General features: G+C 37.7%; 1 protein-coding gene across 15 annotated transcripts in view; it reads left to right on the plus strand.

Annotated features, from left to right (window-relative positions):
• MYO3A (myosin IIIA) overlaps window positions 1–19,994 on the plus strand; it is a 271,375-nt gene that overhangs the window by 195,914 nt on the left and 55,467 nt on the right. For all 15 annotated transcript variants that reach the window (XR_008510349.1, XR_008510350.2, XR_008510348.2 and 12 more), the window contains 6 exons: window positions 3,898–4,051; window positions 5,896–5,984; window positions 8,165–8,294; window positions 14,580–14,659; window positions 15,473–15,550; window positions 18,040–18,245. Coding sequence is in view for 12 of the 15 variants with exons in the window: in XM_054522103.2 (XP_054378078.1) it covers window positions 3,898–4,051; window positions 5,896–5,984; window positions 8,165–8,294; window positions 14,580–14,659; window positions 15,473–15,550; window positions 18,040–18,245 (737 nt within the window). In the remaining 3 variants the exon portion in view is untranslated. The remainder of the gene's footprint in view (window positions 1–3,897; window positions 4,052–5,895; window positions 5,985–8,164; window positions 8,295–14,579; window positions 14,660–15,472; window positions 15,551–18,039; window positions 18,246–19,994) is intronic.

The following is a 19,994-nucleotide window of genomic DNA, read 5'->3' on the forward strand; positions in this document are numbered from 1 at the left end:
TGCAGTTTCTGCAAGCTTTCAAAAATTAATCTGTGGCCAGGCACGATGGCTCATGCCTTTAATCCCAGCACTTTGGGAGGCCAAGGTTGAGGTGTGGTGGGGGAATCATTTGAGGTCAGGAGTTTCAGACCAGCCTGGCCAACATGGCAAAACCCAACTCTACTAAAAATACAAAAATTAGCCAGGCACGCCTGTAATCCCAGCTATTCCAGAGGCCGAGGCAGGATAATCACTTGAACCCAGGAGGCAGAGGTTGCAGGGAGCTGAGATCATGCTGCTGCACACCAGCCTGGGCAACAGACTGTCTAAAAAAAAAAAAAAAATCAATCTACAAACACGTTTCAAGAGCCTGTAAAATGTTCATACCATGTGATCATCTAATCAGTTTTAAGATGAAATAGAAAATACAGAAAAGCTTGATGCACAAACGGTACCCCAGAGCATGGTAGAGTGCACGGAGAGTGACCAGTTAAGGAAGGGAAATTGCTGAATTAGGAAGATGAAGGAAGGTCTCTCTGAGGAGGTGAGACCTGAATGATGAAAGTGAACCTTCATTGTATTACTCATCTGTGCTGAGAAATCTGTGCTTAAATTTGCACCTGATTTACAAGCCATGTGGACGCTTGCAGCCTCTCTCAGCCCATGGTGACCACCCTTCCATGCTGCTGTGCAAGTCTGAGGGCTCAATGTAATCATCTTGAATCTCTCCTTCTCTCCTGGAATGGCCCTTTGGCCCTAAATATTTAAGCTTGTTGTTTAGGCCAAGCTTCTATGGGCTTTCCTGCCACTGTCCTGCTTCATGACTCAGACTCAAAATTCAATGAAAAACAAGGGAGAGGCTGGGCATGGTGGCTCATGCCTGTAATCCCAGAACTTTGGGAGGCTGAGGCAGGTGGATCACCTGAGGTCAGGAGTTCAAGACCAGCCTGGTCAATATGGTGAAACCCCGTCTCTACTAAAAATACAAAAATTAGCTGGGCATGATGGCAGGTGCCTGTAATCCCAGCTACTCGGGAGGCTGAAGCAGGTAGAATTACTTGAACCCGGGAGGTGGAAGTTGCAGTGAGCCAATACCACGCCACGGTACTCCAGCCTGGGTGACAGAGCGAGACGCTGTCTCAAAAAAAAAAAAAAAAAAAAAGAAAAGAAAAAAAACAAGGCACAACTTTACCCAGGTGTGGGATTTCCTAACATCTAAATCTAATGATTTTCCTGAAGAAAATATATATAAAATGATTATTTATCTATTTTCAAAAGGGAACTCAGACAGTCTGAAGAGAGTAGGAATTACATTAGCTAAACACTTCAGCTTTAATACAGTTAGTAACTCTTCTCACCTTCTGCTTTAAATGTATATTTGTTTGTTTGTTTGTTTGTTTGTTTGCTTTTTGTTTTTTGAGATGGAGTCTCGCTCTGTTGCCCAGGCTGGAGTGCAGTGGCGCGATCTCGGCTCACTACAGCCTCTGCCTCCCAGGTTCACACCATTCTCCTGCCTCAGCCTCCTAAGTAGCTGGGGCTCCAGGCGCCCACCACCACGCCCAGCTAATTTCATGTATTTTTAGTAGAGACGGGGTTTCACTCTGTTAGCTAGGATGGTCTCGATCTCCTGACCTCGTGATCCGCCCGCCTCAGCCTCTCAAAGTGCTGGGATTATAAGCATGTGCCACTGTGCTGGTACCTAAATATATTTTTAATGTACAGGGCAGAGCAGAGGACTTTCTGAAGAAATAGGAGCTTTGTTTCTCCATATGCTTGAAAACAACTAAGCATTTTGGGATCATAACTGCTATATAATACATAATTATTTTAGGCATTATAATTTTGCTGTAAGTATTTTGTAAATTCTGAGTAATAGCGTTTTTTTTCTTCCTTGGATTGCCTGAAGTCTCTAATACTAAGAAGTGTCTTGAAGGGGAGCCCATTGTTTTCCACGCCACTCATCTCTGCTCTGTGTGACCCGCCGCAAAAACAGTCAGTGGATTTTGACACAGGCAAATAGAAATGACAAATGCATTAGTTTAGACCCTAACCTCATGTACTTTCTATATAAAACAGACAAAAGTTGTTTTGAACTTTGCAGTTGCCGTTTAAACTGTAATATGCTGTGAGCATGATGTGTTTAACAGTAAAATAATTCTAGGTCTACTCACTTCTCCCAAGGTTACCTTCAAATACAAAAGCTGTGAAACTTCAAGTCATCGTTTTCATTTTCTTATACTGGATAAGCTAAATGCCTTTGAGGTTCTCCACTTTTAGACCATCTATTCTTCTCATTTTTATGCATTAGATTTCATTTTATTTAAAAATATACGTTATTTTTCCTGGTGACAACTTTGAAATGAAATTTCAGTTTCATAAGGCCCCACCATAGTGATTAAAAGCTCTGGCTTATCAAAATGTCCTACTTGCCACTGGCTACATTGCAGATGTTCCCAGAAATTTTTCTTTCTCTTTGCTATTGTAGTACATTATACATCATAACTATCCATCGTATGTTACCTTGCGTTATTTCAAATTATATTTGAACTCTGTGGAGGGCCAGGAGCTTGTTTTAAACTTCTCTGTCATCCACTATAGTGCCTTCAGTATTCAATTAATTAAATAATATATTAAAATAACAATGAAAATGGTCTGTAATTTAAACATGGGAATGTCACAGAGTGTTCCACTCGAGTCAGTGATTGATTCATACACTTACCCAGGAATGGTTGCTTATCACCTGAGAAGCAGTGCCTCCCCCACATGCAAGCATGGCTGCATGTCATAGTTCAGAGGTCACGCATGTACTCTGTCTGACAGACTTCAGCACTGGGCTGGGGACAGTGTGAAGGCAGAGTCATAGAAACCAACTGGGCACAAGCCTTCATGTCCCTTTTGTAAAGTAGATCATAGGTACCTATGCTGTGCTGGTACCTTAACCCTACGGTAATTATCTGTGGTTCACTGTTTCTATTTTACACATCTTATATTACACTATACTCAACAGCAAATTATTATTAATATGCTATATGTTTTTACTTTGTGAAATGGGGTTTGTTACCCCCATTTAATAGATTAGAAAATAGACATTTATAGAGTAAGGAAATTCCAAAGGATTTTGTGACTAGGCAAGTGGCAGAGCCCAGAGATGAACCTATGTGTCCTTGGTTCTAAATCCACTGGTTGTTTCTATAACCCTCTGCTGTCTTGTAACTATGTAAATGTCTGGAATTGTGATTGAAAAGTTATATACATGTGCTTGAGAGATTCAGTGGGGAAAGTATACCTCTAAGATGTATCTAGTTAAATATTCTGTAAAGTCTGGAACATAATTTTGTTACTTCTCATGAACAACATATTTTCCTACATCTTGAAAACTGAGGATGTCCATAATTCTAGTATGGAGACTAGAGCTTCTTTTATTACTACCCTGAGTATAATTGGTTCAGATTTTAAGGAACAAGCAGCTCTGTGGAGAGAAAGATAAAATGATACTCTCATTTTAAGAGCAAGGTCAGGCCGGGCACGGTGGCTCATGCCTGTAATCCCAGCACTTTGGGAGGTTGAGGCGCGAGGATCACTTGAGGTCAGGAGTTTGAGACCAGCCTGGCCAACATGGTGAAACCCCATCTCTACTAAAAATACAAAAATTAGCCGGGCGTGGTGGTGTGTACCTGTAATCCCAGCTACTCGGGAAGCTGAGGCAGGAGAATTGCTTGAACCTGGGAGGTAGAGGTTGCAGTGAGCCTAGATTGCACCAATACACTCCAGCCTGGACGACAGAGCGAGTCTCCATCAAAAAAAAAAAGCAAGGTCAAAGGGAGCAATTTATTTTAATATGTGTAAAGTAAAATTTTAGGTAATTACTATCAAGCTATATATTATTCACAGTTTTAAGTGGTTTTGTCTTTATTATAGAATGAATACCTAAATGAAGATGTGGATGCTAGAGTTATTGAATATGAGGATAACAGGCCCCTCTTAGATATGTTTCTGCAAAAGCCAATGGGTTTACTTTCCCTACTTGATGAAGAAAGTAGATTTCCCAAGGCCACTGACCAGACTCTTGTAGGTGAGTTTTCAGTCCAGTGTGTCTGCATGGTTTTATGAATAGAGTCATGTCATTCTGAATGATTTTTTAAATGGCTTTAAATTATCTGGGAGAAAATAGCTGTCACAAAGCCTGCATATTTGACTTTAAAGAAGAGCCTTTGGATTTAATACCTGGACCAGCACATGTTTATGATAGGGTAAAATATTTGGTGATAAATTAAGCAAGTTTAAATATTGGACTTCTCCTTATTTTGTGGTGAAGCTCAATCATAGAATCACAGGTTATAAATGACCTTAGAAATTTTCCAGCCCCAAATTAGAAATTGGTGAGCAGGGCAGAAGGACAGCTCTAGAATTGAAAAGCGATAGTTAACAGGTAGGAAATAAATTAATCTGTGATGTTATGTTCTACTCATTTATTTAATAGAGGCAAATCGCTTCAAATACCTTAATAACCTCTGAGTTACAGTACATTAATAAATGTTCATGATAATAATCCTAAGTCATTAAAGTAAAATTAAATGTATTCATTTTTTGTGTTTGAGAAAGCAGAGATGTGTATAATACATTTTAAAAAATCACCATTCAAACTGGTTAAAATGAAAATGTCTTACTCCTTAAATTAAAAAAGAAAAAAAACTTAAGATTTTTCGGATATCTGAAAAAAAAAATGTTTTTAAACGCGGAACATTGTATTCCCTGATGATAGGAGGTATTTATTCTGTATGAGAAATACTTGCAGAAAACATGGATTCACATCATTCTGTCATTTACTTTGTGTGACATGCAGAGCCTCTTTCTTACCATTAGGTCTGTGATGTTCCTTCTTTCTGACTCACTGATTGGCTTAATCTCTCCTCGAATTGGACAATACTAGATGGAAAATAAACTGACCCCAAAAGTGGTGGGGAAAATCATTTCATAGCAGTCGTTGATTTTTAGATCAAATGATCCTTCTAGAACAAGTTATCTGAAGGTGGTAAAATTATTATAGAAATTCAGCTGCCTTTAAGATCATGTTTTATTTCTCATGTAATCAATAATAAGTTATAGCTCTACAAGTAGAAAAGAGAGCAAAACCACCAGATTTTTAGGCTCATGGCTTGACATCAAACTGTGTTTTACAAACCTCTTTGGTCAGTCTCAAGTAGTTTACTTCCTCTGTACCAGTGGTTCTCAAAATGTGGTCCCCCGCCCAGGAACATCAGCATCACCTGAGAACTTGTTAGAAATGCGAATTCTTGGATCCCACCCCAAACCTACTGAGTCAGAAGCTCTGCAGTTAAGGCCCAGCAACCTGTGTTATAGACCCTCAGCCAGGTGCAGTGGCCCACACCTGTAATCCCAGCACTTTGGGAGGCCGACGCAGGTGGGTCATCTGAGGTCAGGAGTTCGAGACCAGCCTGGCCAACATGGCAAAACCCTGTCTCTACTTTAAAAATATAAAAAATTAGCCAGCCATGGTGGTGGGCACCTGTAATCCCAGCTACTTGGGAGGCTGAGGCAGGAGAATCGCTTGAATCCAGGAGGTGGAGGTTGCAGTGAGCCGAGATCGCACCATTGCACTCCAGCCTGGGCAACCAGAGTGAAACTCCGTCTCAAAAAAAAAAAAAACCCTTGAGGTGACTCTGATGCATGACATGGCTTGAGGACTGATGCCCTAAATCATAATGTAATGGTGGAAATTAATGATCTTGAGTTTTACTTTACCATGTATAATTCTATTCCAAATCTGCGTATATTAGCTATGTAAAATTTTCTCTTTGTTCACTGCACATTGTCCTTTTTATGGTAAATAATTTTCACAGTATTTTTTGAGGATCTCATACATGCTTGATATTTGAGTTCAGTATATTTCTACAGAAAAATTTGAAGGTAACCTGAAATCACAGTACTTCTGGAGACCCAAAAGAATGGAACTTAGTTTTGGAATTCACCATTATGCAGGAAAGGTAAGAACTCTTAAGAATTATGACTGAGTTTCTCCTTAGCCTTTTAATGAATAATAGGATGGACATGAAAATTATGGCCCAAAATGTTTATAGATAATGATAATGTCATAGCTGTCTGTTTCCGCCCCCACTGGCCCTAATTATGCCTTCTGATGTCCTGTAATCCATCCCATCCTTTGCCAGCCACTCACTATGGAGGCCAGACCCACTGCAGGGCATGCGCTTCTAGCATCTATGCTGAAGAGGTTAAAAGAAAAGTCTTTCTCTTAGTTTAACAATCATAAGGTTATAGTTTTTCCAGAGGAATTGTTTTTAAGTAACTAAGAAAAAACATTAAAGAAAAGACACAAAACTGAAAGAATCCTTGGGTGAGATTAGCTGGCAATGGTTACCTATTTGTTTCCTTCTTGTAACAATGCCTGAGGACCTTTGGTATAAACTGCCTTTTTCAGACTTTAGATGATTCTCTCTCTACTGCACTCTTTGTCCCTCCTCCCTTTCAAGAAGAGAAGGTGCCAGGCTGGAGGTATAGTCAGATAACTGAGCTAAGCCAGATGAATGGATTATGGTGCAGTTAGAGGAAGAAATGTCTCTACATTGACAGAAACACATTCCCACAGCAGAGAAAACCTCAGATATGTTGTCCTAGACCCAGAGGATGCTCTCTTTCCTTCCTTCTGCAGAGAACGACAGGTCATTCCTTCACAATGATGTCATAAATATAGGAGGACAAAGAGGATATTCAGATCAAGAAAGAATGTATCAAATGAAAAATACATAAAAACAAAATTACACAGAACTTAAAGCATTCTAGTCTGTTTGGCAACCTCCATATGCCTGTCAACATTCCACAGACTTTCATCATTTTAAAAGTATACCTTAAATCATTACAGTTATAGCCTAATGATTCTTAGCATATCATTTTCCAAATAAAGCCTGTTTTAAACATCCATTAAGAATTGCGTGCACCTGTAGTCCCAGCTACTTGGGAGGTTGAGTCTGGGGAATTGCTTGAACCTGGGAGGCGAAGGTTGCAGTAAGCCGAGATCGCACCACTGCACTCCAGTCTGGGCGACAGAGTGAGACTCAGTCTCAAAGATAAAAAAGAATTGCCTATGATCATTTTATCTAGTTGTTTTTAACAATTAGATTTTAACAATCTATTAGTCTGCTCGGGCTGCCATAACAAAAATATCACAGGCTGCATGACTTAAACAACAGAAATTTATTTTTTTGACAGTTTTGGAGGCTGACAGATCAAAGTGCTCCAAGTGGGGTTAGCATCTGGGAGGCCTTTCTTCCTGGCTTGAAGATGGCTACCTTCTCGAGGTGTCCCCACATGGCCTTTGCTATGTGAGCATAGGGAGTGGGGAGAGATATCCCTGGTTCCTCTTCCTGCTCTTATAAGAACACAAGTCTTATTGGTGTAGGGTCTTACTCTTATACCTTATTTAACATTAATTACCTCCATAAAGGCCCTGTCTCCAAATATAGTCACAGTGAAAGTTTACATCTTCAAAATCTGAATTTTGGAAGAACACAATTTGACCCATAACAAATACTATATTGGATCATTCCACAAAAATCTTTGGATTACATTGATCTTTAAAAAGTCATAAAATTGGCCAGGCATGGTGGCTCACGCCTGTAATCCTAGCACTTTGGGAGGCCGGGGTAGGAGGATCACTGGAGCTCAGGAGTTCAAGACCACCCTGGGTAACAGAGCAAGACCTCATCTCTAAACTTTTTTTTAAGTAATAACATTATTTAGAAGTGCCAGAAACACAAAAAGCCACAGTGTATTTAAATCACACTACTACTGAGATATAAATCTATCATGGCCAATTCAACACAGGTGGATCAATTATCATGGAAATAGGAATGCCTTTGTGGCTCACTATGCTTCCTTTATGCTGCTCCATCCCTCCAAATAGAGAAAAGAAACATACCAAATTCCTAACATAATAAATAAGAGGAATCAAACCTCTTTGGTCATTTCAACCCAAATAAAATCAGTGAGACACAGATAATAAGGGGCTACCTTAGTAAATGCTTGTATCCCTGTTGCTGAACATAGAGTAAGCTCATAATGAGTATCTGTTGTTGATGATGATGGTGGTGAGGAGCAGCAGGATGACAATGACATTGATTGTGATAATTATAGCGTACTGTATCAACAGGTCCTCTATAATGCAAGTGGATTCTTAGCCAAAAACAGAGACACTCTTCCAACTGATATTGTGCTACTTTTGAGGTCATCCGACAACAGTGTAATTAGGCAACTAGTCAACCACCCTCTGACCAAAACAGGTAAGACAATTTTCCTTACCTGGAAGTTTTCTCAAGCCCAATCAAATAGTTTCTATCTCTGTGCTTTTCATGAATTTCATCCTTAATTTTTCATGTGAGTTTGTTTTCGGCTCACTAAATATTCATTTGTTAATATCGTCTGCCCCAGATCATCTGAAGAACATATAAAAATGAATGTAAATAAGCTAGTTTTTCATTAAAGGTAAGTGTTTGCAGCAGTCACACAGAAAATATGGTGGTATCCTAGCTACTCACTAAAAGAGTATACTGACCTCCAGAGTTCAGAATTACCTGCGCAAATCAGGAGTGGGCAGCCTTTGGATGATTCTTTGAGGTTCCAAAAGTTTGGTGGGCTCTCTTATTAATTAAAAATGGACGTGTCTTTGTTCCACCCAACCATAATACATCCTTGCATTTGCTGTAAGTAGAAAAAATATAGTTTGTTTTTCTTTACTGGAGTTTAAAATTGTTCTCTGCATTTCTTTTTTCATAGTTTTATTGAAGTATAACTGAAATACAAGAAACAGCACATATTTAAACAGTAAAATTTGATGAGTTTTTGACATATATAAGCACCTGTAAAACTATCACCATGATTAATAGTGAACATACTCATCACTCACAAATGATGTTTCTCATGACCCTTTATAATCCTTCCCTCCAAATCTCCCTGTTCTATCACCATTTGTTGAAGAGATTGTCCTTTCCCCATTGAATTGCTTTGACACTCCTTGAAAAATCAATTGACTAATAAATAGGTCTATTTCTGGACTCTATTGCGTGTCATTGATATTTATCTACCTTTAGGCTAATGCACACTTCTTGACTACTGTAGCTTTCTATAAAGTGCTGAAATCAGGCAGTACAAGTTAACCTAACTTTGTTCTTATTCAGGCTTGTTTAGGTAATTATAATTTGTTTGCTTTTCCATATACATTTTAGAATGAGCTTGTCAATTTCTACCAAAAATCCTGGTTGGGTTTTGATTGGAATGCACTGAAACTATAGATCAATAATGGGAGAATTGGTATCTTCCCAATATTAAATCTTCCAATCAGCACAGTATAGCTCTCCATTTATTTAAGTCTCCCTTAATTTCTCTCAGCAACATTTTGTAGTTTTCGGTGTACAAGTTTTGCACATCCTTTGTCAAATTATCTGCTAGTGTATCACATTTTTATGTGATTATAAATGGTAATTTTTAACTGAAATTCTGGTTTTTGCCAGTATATGAAGTCTAATTGATTTTTGTATACTGATTTTTTGCCTTGCAACCTTGCTAAGCTCATTTATCAGAGTAGCTTTTTTGTGTTAATTCCAGAGGATTTTCTTCACAGATGATCATGTCGTTTGTGAAGAAAGAGTTTTGCCTCTTCTTTTCCAATGTTTCCTTTTGACTTCTTTTTTCTTGGTTGCACTGGCTAGAATCACAATGCAATCTCCAGTGTTGAACACAGGACGGGTTGCAAGAGTGAACATTCTTGCCTTTTTCCTGATCTTAGGGAAAGAGTAGTTAGTCTTTTAGTCTTTCACCACTGAGTATAATGTTAACTGTAGATTTTTTCATAGATGCTGTTTATCGGGGGAGAAGTTACTTTTTTTTAAATTCCTAATTTCCTGAATGTTTTTTTGTTGTTGTTGGTTTTTTTTGTTTTTGTTTTTGTTTTTTGTGTTTTTTTGAGACAGAGTCTCACACTGTTGCCCAGGCTAGAGTGCAGTGGCACAACCTCGGCTCACTGAAACATCTGCCTCCCAAGTTCAAGGGATTCTCCTACTCTACCCTCCCGAGTAGCTGGGATTACAGGCGTGCACCACCACGCCCAGCTAATTTTTGTATTTTTAGTAGAGACGGGGTTTCACCATGTTGGCCAAGCTGGTATCAAGCTCCTGACCTCAGGTGATCCACCTGCCTCGGCCTCCTGAGGTGCTGGGATTACAGGTGTGAGCCACCGCGCCTGGCCAATTTCCTGAGTTTTTATCAGGCATGCATATTGTATTTTGTTAAATGCTTTTTCCATGTGTATTGAATAGATTACCCTTTTTTTGGTTATTTTTTTAAATTGACAGCTAAAATTGTGTTTATTGTATACAAATGACATTTGGAAGTATATGTACGTTGTAGAATAATGAAATCCAGCTAATTAACATGTACATTACTGTATATAATTATTTGTGGTGAGAACACTTAAAATCTACTATCTTAGCAATTTTCAAGTATATAATATACCGCTATGAACTTATGCATCCTATCTAGCTGACACTTTATCCTTTGACCAACATCTCCCTAACCCACCTCTTCTCACTGCAATTACCCCAACTACTAGTAACCATTCCACTCTCTAGCTCTATGAAATCAACTTTTTTAGATTCCACAAATTCCATCCAGTATTTGTCTTTTTGTGACTGGCTAATTTCACTTATAGTGTCCTTCAAGTTCAACCATGTTGAATAGATTCGTGTGTGTGTGTGTGTGTGTGTGTGTGTGTGTGTGTGTAGACACCACGTTTTCTTTATCCAGTCATCCATTGATGAACACCTAGGTTGATCATATCTTGGCTTTTATGAACAATGCTGCATCTGTTAAATGGTGAGTGACTAATTTTTTAATCATTCCTGGGAAAAACCTCAAATGGTCATGATGCACTGTACTTTTTATATATTGCTGAATTTAGTTTGCAAACATATTTTAAGAATGTTTGCATCTATGTTTATGAGGAATATTGTGCTATAGTTTTCTTATGCTTTATTTTGTGACTTTGGAATCACAGTAATGCTGGCCTCATAGAATAAATTGAGTAGTATTGCCTTTTCTTCAATTTTCAGGAATAGTAGAATGAGTATTATTTCTTCCTAAGTTGCCTTGTAGAATTCACCAGTGAAGCCAACCGGGCCTGAAGGATCTTTTGTGAGATTTTCAACTACAAATTCAATTTGTTTAATAAATATAAAGCTATTTGAGTTATCTAATTTTTGAGTGAGCTTTAGTAGCTTGTGTTTTTTAAGAAATTTATTTCATCTACATAGTCAAATTTATTGACACAGTTGATTACAACATTTTCTTACTATCCTTTTAGTATCTGTAGATCCTGAAGTTATGTCAGCTCTCTCATAAGTGACATTGGTAATTTGTGTCTTCTCTCATTTTATTCTTGATAGATTTCCTAGACATGTATTAATTTTATTGATCTTCTCAAATGGTTTCATTGATTTTTTTATTGGTTTTGTTTCTATTTCATTCTCTTTTTCTTTCTCATTTATCTTTGTTGTTTTCTTTTTCTGCTTACTTTGTGTTTTATTTTGTTTCCTTTTTTTAATTTCTAAGGTAAAACTTAGATCCTTGATTTAAGAAGACATTCTTCTAATATCAGCACTTATATGGGTTATTTATAAGAGTTTATAAGATTTCCAAATATGGTGAGATTTTTCAAATATGATTTATGGACTTCTAATTTAACTTCATAGTGTTCAGAGAGCATACTTTGTATTATTTAATCTATTTAACTTTATTGAGATATGTTTTAAGACCCATAATATTATCTGTCTTATTTTCATTTGCACTTGAAAATATTGTTTATTCTGCTGGTTGTTGGATGAAATGTTCCGTAAATATCAGTTAGGTCCACTTGACTGAGAGTATTGGTCACGTCTTCTATATTCTTACTGTTTTTCTCTCTCCTGGTTCTATCAATTACTGAGAGAGGGATTTTTAAATATTTGGCTATAGCTGTCAATTTGTCTCTCTTTTTTCTCAGTTTTTGCTCATGTATTCTTAAGCTATATTATTAGGTAAATAAACATTTAAAATTGTTATGTCTTCTTGATGGATAGACTCCTTTGTTATTATGTAATGACCCTTTTCATCCTTGGCAGTATTGTTTGTTCTGAAATCTGCTTTGCCTGATGTTAATATAGAGACTCCAGCTTTCTTATGATTAGTGAGTGAATGGCATATCTTTTTCCATACTCTTAATTTCAACTTATTTTTTTTTCTTTATATTCAAAGTAGGGTTTTTCTAAACAGCACATAGTTGGGTCTTGTTTTTTTTTAATCCAGTCTGACAATCTCTGCCTTTCAATTGAGATGATTAGACGATTTACATTTAATGTGATTAATGATATGGTTGGATTTGACTCTTATCATCTTGCCACTTGTTTTCTATTGGTTATATTGGCTTATTTTCCCAGGCTTTACTTGAGTTCCCTCACTCCCTGCATTTCAGGCTGACACTTCGCCAGGCAGAAAGCTGGCACAATCAGAGGGCTCACCTCATTTGTCTTCCCTCTCTTAAGGATCAATGTCCTTACACTGCTTGACGCACAATGTATGAAACCTGTTTTTCATTTTGTATGTCTTTTTAGTTGTTTGAGGTGCGAAGGTTAATCTAGTCGGTGTTACTTTATCTGACCCAGAAGCAAAGTCATTACTTTTGACTTTAACAATTGCCATCCCTTTCCATATACACCAACAGCATCTATCCATCTAATTCCATGTTTTTCACCCTTATAAGATATGCAGCCAGGCTCTAAATACTATGTTGTGTTGCTTGGCTATCAGCAGAACAGTGTCTGGTTGGCCAGGGAGAAGAGAAGAACTTAATAGTCAAGTATGTTTCAATAAACTCAGAACCTCAGAGATAGCAAAGACATATGGATTTTATATTCACCCAGATGTGCAAACATGTAATAATAATCATAGACAACTTTGTTATCTATTATGTGCTAGGCACCATGCTAAGCACCTTCAATTACTCCTAATAACAACACAATAAGGAAGCACTACTTTTTTACAAATAAGACATTAAGGCTTGAAAGTGTTGAGCAGCTTTCCCAAGGTTTCCCAATGGAAAATGTTAGAGTTAGAGTTCTTCAATTCTATATTATGCTGTCTTCAAGATTCTAAAATAACCATGGCCCTTTGTATATATGACTTCACATATGACATATAGTTCAGCCATTTTTTAGGGGAAAGTGCACCACAGTTACTTGCAGCTCACGTCTTTAGTTGGGTTTATCACAAGTTTGTTCATTAGGTGAACTATAAAAACCAAAATGGATATATTTTCAGAAATTAAGGTCTATGCTAATTTTAGTTCCCATTGATCTACATAAATAAATTTAAGCAAAATTCCTGAAACTGCCACTCTAAAGATCATCTGTTACTGTCTCTGTCCACTCTGCTGTAGTCAGTAAGTTTCACATTTTGAAAAGTGAATAGGGCAGTGTGCAGGGCAAGCCTAGCATGGAAACTGTGGCACACACCCGTCTCAGCCCCTCCCCTGGAGTTTGGACGGAGGGGAGGAAGCAGAGCAGAGGCCCTGCCAGGCACATTCCCAACACGATTCCATCCTGCACCATCTTAGGCCAGCCTTTTGCAACCATAAAGAATAGGAAAGATTTGACGAAAACATTCAGCCTCTACTTATCACCTGAAAGAAGGAGAGAGACAAGAAATGATCTTTCTGAATTGATACTGCATTTTGAAGATATTTTGCACATTACTATTAGGATAATAAACTCTTTGATTGTGGGTTGGTTGGTTCCTTGTGCGTGGTGGGGTGAGAGCTGTGAAAGTGAACTGCATTTCAGGGGCCTTCCATGTGCCAGACATATTATTGCATTTCATCAAAACTCTGTGAGGAAATCACCATTATTCCCATTTTATGGATTCTGGGTGCAGATCAGAGACTAAGTAAATGACCCAAAGGCAACACAGTTTAAGTACTATACCTGGGATTCAAAGCCAAGTCTTTCTGGCTTCTCAGGCCATAATTTTTTCACTGCTTTGGGTTGTGTGCATTTGTGTAGTCCTTGGAATGAAGCACGTTTCTGAAAGTTAGATTGAAAAAGGCCATTGCCTCCAACCATAGTTGATTTGCTTATAACCACCTCATGCAAATTAATGATTCATATGATTTTTCAGGCCAATTGTAAAGCTTAGCCTGTGTTAAAGAAAATCTCAGATGCCATTTATCACACAGAAAAATAAGAAGCAAACTGCTCCCTCAATCATAATCATCTCAAGTCTTCTAGCAATTCAAAGGAAACCCAACATCTCGGCCTTTTCTGTTTTCCAAGCTCAAGGGTTTTTTTCTGAATTTAAAATTTGTTGTACATTTTTACATAATTTTTTTTATTCCTAAGTTCCTCCATAAATAGTTAACCAAACATATGATTATGAATATTGCAGGATTAACAATGCTTGTTTTAACATTTAAGTAAGTGGGAAAAATCATCTAGCCATTAAGGATTCTAAAAGATATATAACATTTTTCTACATTCTCATAGGTAATCTGCCACATTCTAAAACTAAAAATGTTATAAACTATCAAATGAGGACTTCAGAAAAATTAATCAACCTGGCAAAGGTAAGAAAATGCTTTTTTTCTTGGCAGTGAGTCTAAGAATGTAACCGGTACGATGGCAATATTTGTATGCTTCTCAAAGTCAACAGTTTTTTCTTAGTTTTTCTCTCTTTGATCTTGCTTTTCTGTTGAACAGATATTTATGTTATGTTCTTGTTACTGCTATGGGCTAAAATAATCATGCATTTCTGATATATTAATATTTCCAACTCTTCTTTTTTAGCTAGTTTTTGGGGGCAGTTTTTGTTTTTGTTTGTTTGTTTGTTTTTGAGACTGGAGTCTCACTCTGTTACCCAGGCTGGAGTGCAGTGGCATGATCTCAGCTCACTGCAACCTCTGCCTCCCAGGCTCAAGTGATTCTCCTGCCTCAGCCTCCTGATTAGCTGGGATTACAGGCACCCACCCACATCCGGCTAATTTTTCTATTTTTAGTAGAGACGGGATTTCACCATGTTGGCCAGGCTGGTCGTGAACTCCTGACCTCAAATGATCAGCCTGCCTCGGCCTCCCAAAATGCTGGGATTACAGGCATCAGCCACCATGCCCAGCCCTTTTTTAGCTAATTTTAAATGTTACACTAAGACCAACTAAAAATGTGCTAGTGAAGGTGAGAGATATTCACATTCTACATAAGACCAATTAAAATTCCAATGAGACTGACAAAACAATTACCTAAAGGAAGAATATCAACATTTTGCTGTTTTACATATTTGAATGCATAAACTAAGATAGCCTGAAGGAAAATGCCACATGCTCTCTGTAGATAATAAAGTACAATAGATACCAAAGCATCACTGTCTTCCTTGGTCTCTTTAGGGTGACAATGGAGAAGCCACACGTCGTGCCAGAGAGACAACCAACATGAAAACACAAACAGTTGCATCATATTTTAGAGTAAGATATTAAACTATGATGTATTGTGCTTAGGGGTGCTATTTAGTCTAAATGAGTTACAGATCAAAAGCCAGTAACACTAGCGAAGAGAATGTTTATTGTATTCCATTTACTATTGTTAGATACAGGATATGTTAGCATCTACCTTCAAAATCTGCGGATTGGTTTATTTTTACATTCTACCTGTGAAATTATTGTATCCCAGGTCAATCTTAATGAAAGTCTATACCTTGATTAAAATTTGTCCATAGAACAGAATGCATTTCCACTAGAATAAAACCTAAAAGGATTTTTACTTCAATGCTATGATAACTACCAATTCTCCTTCCCCATCCTGAATGATTTTACAGTAGACAGATAGGGCAAGGCTGAGCATCCATCTCCATTTCATATCACCCTGCCTGTACAGAGCTAAAAACCTCAAAAGGAAAATGGAGCCCGTGTAGGAATGGGGCGAGGAGACGAGTCATCAGGAAGATGCGGTAACATGCTTAAGAGAGTGTGCTTAGTGTAGGATCAAGGCGACCCTCCTTCCTTGGGCAATATAGGATAAAAGAAAAAAACCAAGTACTTTTTTTTTGCTCTGTGCTCTGGGTAACCCTTCCCTTATTGGTTCCAGTTCTTGTTTACCTATTCTAATAAAAACCTATTAACCATCCAATGAAAATGAAGAAAATACCACTAAAACTTGGAGTTATTACTTATATAATTTAATGTGGAGGAGGTGGAGGAAATTAGATTAAATTTACTGTAAGCGTTCAGTGAATGTATCCATCTCTCTAGCAGAAACATAAAATTCTTTAAAAAATATGAGTACCTTTACTAAATATTTTTTAAGTCTTAAGCTCATAGAAGATAGTGTGTACTTAATCATCTTTGAGTAGTGCCTAGTACATTTATATGCTTAATACCCGATGTTTGCTGCTGATACATTTCACTTTACATCAGAAATGCAGCACAGGTGAATCACTGAACGTATTTACAGCCAGGTTGTTTCCTTTTTTTAAGTGAGTTTCCCAAGACCATTATCATACCACTGTTGATGGCATCAAACACTGTATGTATGTTCAAACCAGATTAGTTCATGAAATCTTTTTTATCTTCAGGCTGAAGTGAGAAATGATAGAAGATAATTCCACCTAACATGAAGTGTGTTTTTAAAGCTATTTTTCATTCTGCAGAGAAGACTGAACATGGTGTAACACTATGCTTTAGTCCCTCAGAAAAACCAGCGCCTAAATTGCAGGAAGCTCCTGCTCAGAGTGTCACTCCTGTACCACCAGTACCTGGCAAATGTGCGCATGAGTAAAGGAATGATGACTTACAGATAAATATAATGAAAAAGGCTCCAAAGTGACAGGCCCAGCTGTTGCAAAGATCACATCTGAGCCTCAGTGCCCAAGAGGAAGCCATGCAGATTCAGAGCTTTGTCGGTTGCCAATTTCAGCATTTGTTTTGCACTGGCTTTATGACTGTAAGCTCTTACATTTCCAACACTAAATGGGATCCAGCCGTCAATTGCTATTTGTGTCCATACATTACCTCGCCAATAAATGTGATCCTGGTCTTTGAGATACTCGCTTTCTGGGATTCCACTTTTAGTTGATTATCCTGATATGTTACAATTACTTGTCTAGTAATTGGCTACTGTTTTAATAAGGTATTGCTATAGAACACAGTTTCATATCTACTTGAATTTTTTAAATTATCCAAAAATAAATAAGAAAATGATCAAATTAGAACTGATGAAAATATTTAATTGGATTTCACTTTGCTTGTATCTACTTCTTACATATTAAACGCTATTAACTTTTCTGCCCTTATTTTAAACTAAGAGATGATCCTAACAGGGATTAAGGTGTTCCCTTTTTTTTTTTTTTTTTTGTATTTTAAGTTCAGGGGTAAATGTGCAGTTTGGTTATATAGGTGAAGCTGTGTCATGGAGGTTTGTTGAACAGATTATTTCATCACGCGGGTATTAAGCCCAGTACCCGTTAGTTATGTCTCCTGATCCTCTCCCTCCTCCTACTCTCCACCCTCCAATAAGCTCCAGTGTCTGTTGTAAAGTATTCCCTTTTTTACTGTCTATAAAGAGAGAGTTGGACAAGGAAATTAATATATAAGCAGGATTAGCAAGATTGTATAATATTATAATTTGGTAAGTTAGCCTAAGTATATAATTGCTTACAAACTACATCAAAAATAATTTTATCTGTTAATTAAAGTTGCCTTAATGGTTTATAAGCAAACTTTTAATAGCTAAATTTCTAGTTATTGCCTCTACATTTTTATAAGTAAATCTGTATTTTTAGAACTATACTATAAATAAAATGTTCATTAAAACAGATTTTCCTCCATTTACTGTGACTAATGGGAGCATTTATAACATTAATTTTTTGAATGTTATTCTTGTAGTAAAAAGAAAGGCCTGCAAGCTCATACGTTTTTGTATGCTACATTGGGAAATTTATTTTTGTTGCGTATTATAGTATTCCCTGATGGATTTGTTGTCTAAAATGGTGGTGGGTCAACCTCATTTTGTCCGTTGCATCAAACCAAATAATGAGCGTCAGGCAAGAAAATATGACAAAGAGAAAGTTCTGCTACAGCTTCGGTACACAGGAATTCTGGAAACAGCAAGAATTCGAAGGCTAGGATTCTCTCATCGGATACTTTTTGCTAACTTTATAAAGCGGTATGTGGATTTCTTTTTCAGTTTCTATTGTGCAGTTTATATAAAAATCATTCAGAAGAATTATAAGAAACATAATATGAAAAAATATTTAGAGGTCTAGGAGGGAGGCATTTTGTTCATGCAAATGATTATGTGTTGAAAAAAGAAGATAGCTATTAACTGAGGCTGAAAGACTCTGGACAGATGGGTGGTACTATGTGGTATAGGCAGCATGATCCAGAGGCGTGAGCTTCTGTAACTGGGGAGTTGGAGAATCTGGGCTCTCGCCCTAGCTCAGCTACTTGCTATGTGACTGTGGGCCTATACCACTGATTCTCAGCTGGGAGAGATTTTGCCCCTCGAAAGACACTTGGCAATGTCTGGGGACATTTCTGGTTGTCACATCCTGTGTGGTGGAGGGGCGTGGGGGGATGCTACTGACCTCTAGTGGGTAGAGGCCTGGGAATGCTGTTAAACAGCCATTCTACAATTTACAGGATAGCCTCCCCACAACAAAGAATTATCCAGCCCCAAATCTCAGCAGTGCTGAGGTTGAGAAACCCTGGCCTATAACCCTAACCTCACTTTACTCGCCTACCAAATCTGCTATAACTACCTGACAGGATCCTTATAATGATCAAATGAGATACTGTCTCTAACGGTGATTTGGAAGATGAAACAATTAGGTTTATTTGTCAATTTAAAAAGCTAACATAAATTTTTTTAAAGGAATCAATTGGTATAAGGAATTTTTTTTTTTTTTTTTTTGTTCTGAGACGGAGTCTAGCTCTGTGGCCCAGGCTGGAGTGCAGTGGCGCGATCTCAGCTCACTGCAAGCTCTGCTTCCCGGGCTCATGCCATTCTCCTGCCTTAGCCTCCCGACTAGCTGGGAGTACAGGCGCCCGCCACCACACCCAGCTAATTTTTTTTTGTATTTTTAGTAGAGATGGGGTTTCACCATGTTAGCCAGGATGGTCTCGATCTTCTGACCTTGTGATCCGCCCATCTTGGCCTCCCAAAGTGCAAGGATTACAGGCGTGAGCCACCACGCCCGGCCAAGGAGATCCTTTTAATATTTGAGATTAACATAAAATAAATTAAGCTATATACTAAATATATTTTATTGAGTAATACATTATTAGTAATAGGAAGGTTCAATATCTTATATATTTAATATTTTAAATGCCCGTATTTTTTATATTTTTTCAGTTCTATAATTTCTATTGGTCATTAAACATAATGAAATTTCCATTTTTAACGATGAAGTCTATTAAAATTTTCAGGTGAAACCCACTATTTGAGAAAGTCCCATTTGTAATATTCTTCACCCTTTTTCAAAGTATATAAATTACTATTAAGAAAAAAACAAAACCTTGTTTTGTGATTGCATATCAAACTTGATTTCTAATTTTCCTCCCCTCCTCTGAAAACTTTATGCATTTTATCAGCCATTCTTTCACTTGGAGTAACCAAGACTCTTTCTAAATGTGATGAGAATTCTGATTATTTCTGCTAATTTTTTTTTTTTTTTTTTTTTGAGACAGAGTCTTGCACTGTTTGCCCAGGCTGGAGTGCAGTGGCGCGATCTCAGCTCACTGCAAGCTCTGCTTCCGTGGCTCATGCCATTCTTCTGCCTTAGCCTCCCGACTAGCTGGGAATACAGGCACCCGGAGTGCAGTGGCCGGATCTCGGCTCACTGCAAGCTCCACCTCCTGGGTTCACACCATTCTCCTGCCTCAGCCTCCTGAGTAGCTGGAACTACAGGCACTC

Source organism: Pongo abelii, chromosome 8 (genome assembly GCF_028885655.2).
Source record: "Pongo abelii isolate AG06213 chromosome 8, NHGRI_mPonAbe1-v2.0_pri, whole genome shotgun sequence".
Classification (NCBI taxonomy): Eukaryota; Metazoa; Chordata; class Mammalia; order Primates; family Hominidae; genus Pongo; species Pongo abelii.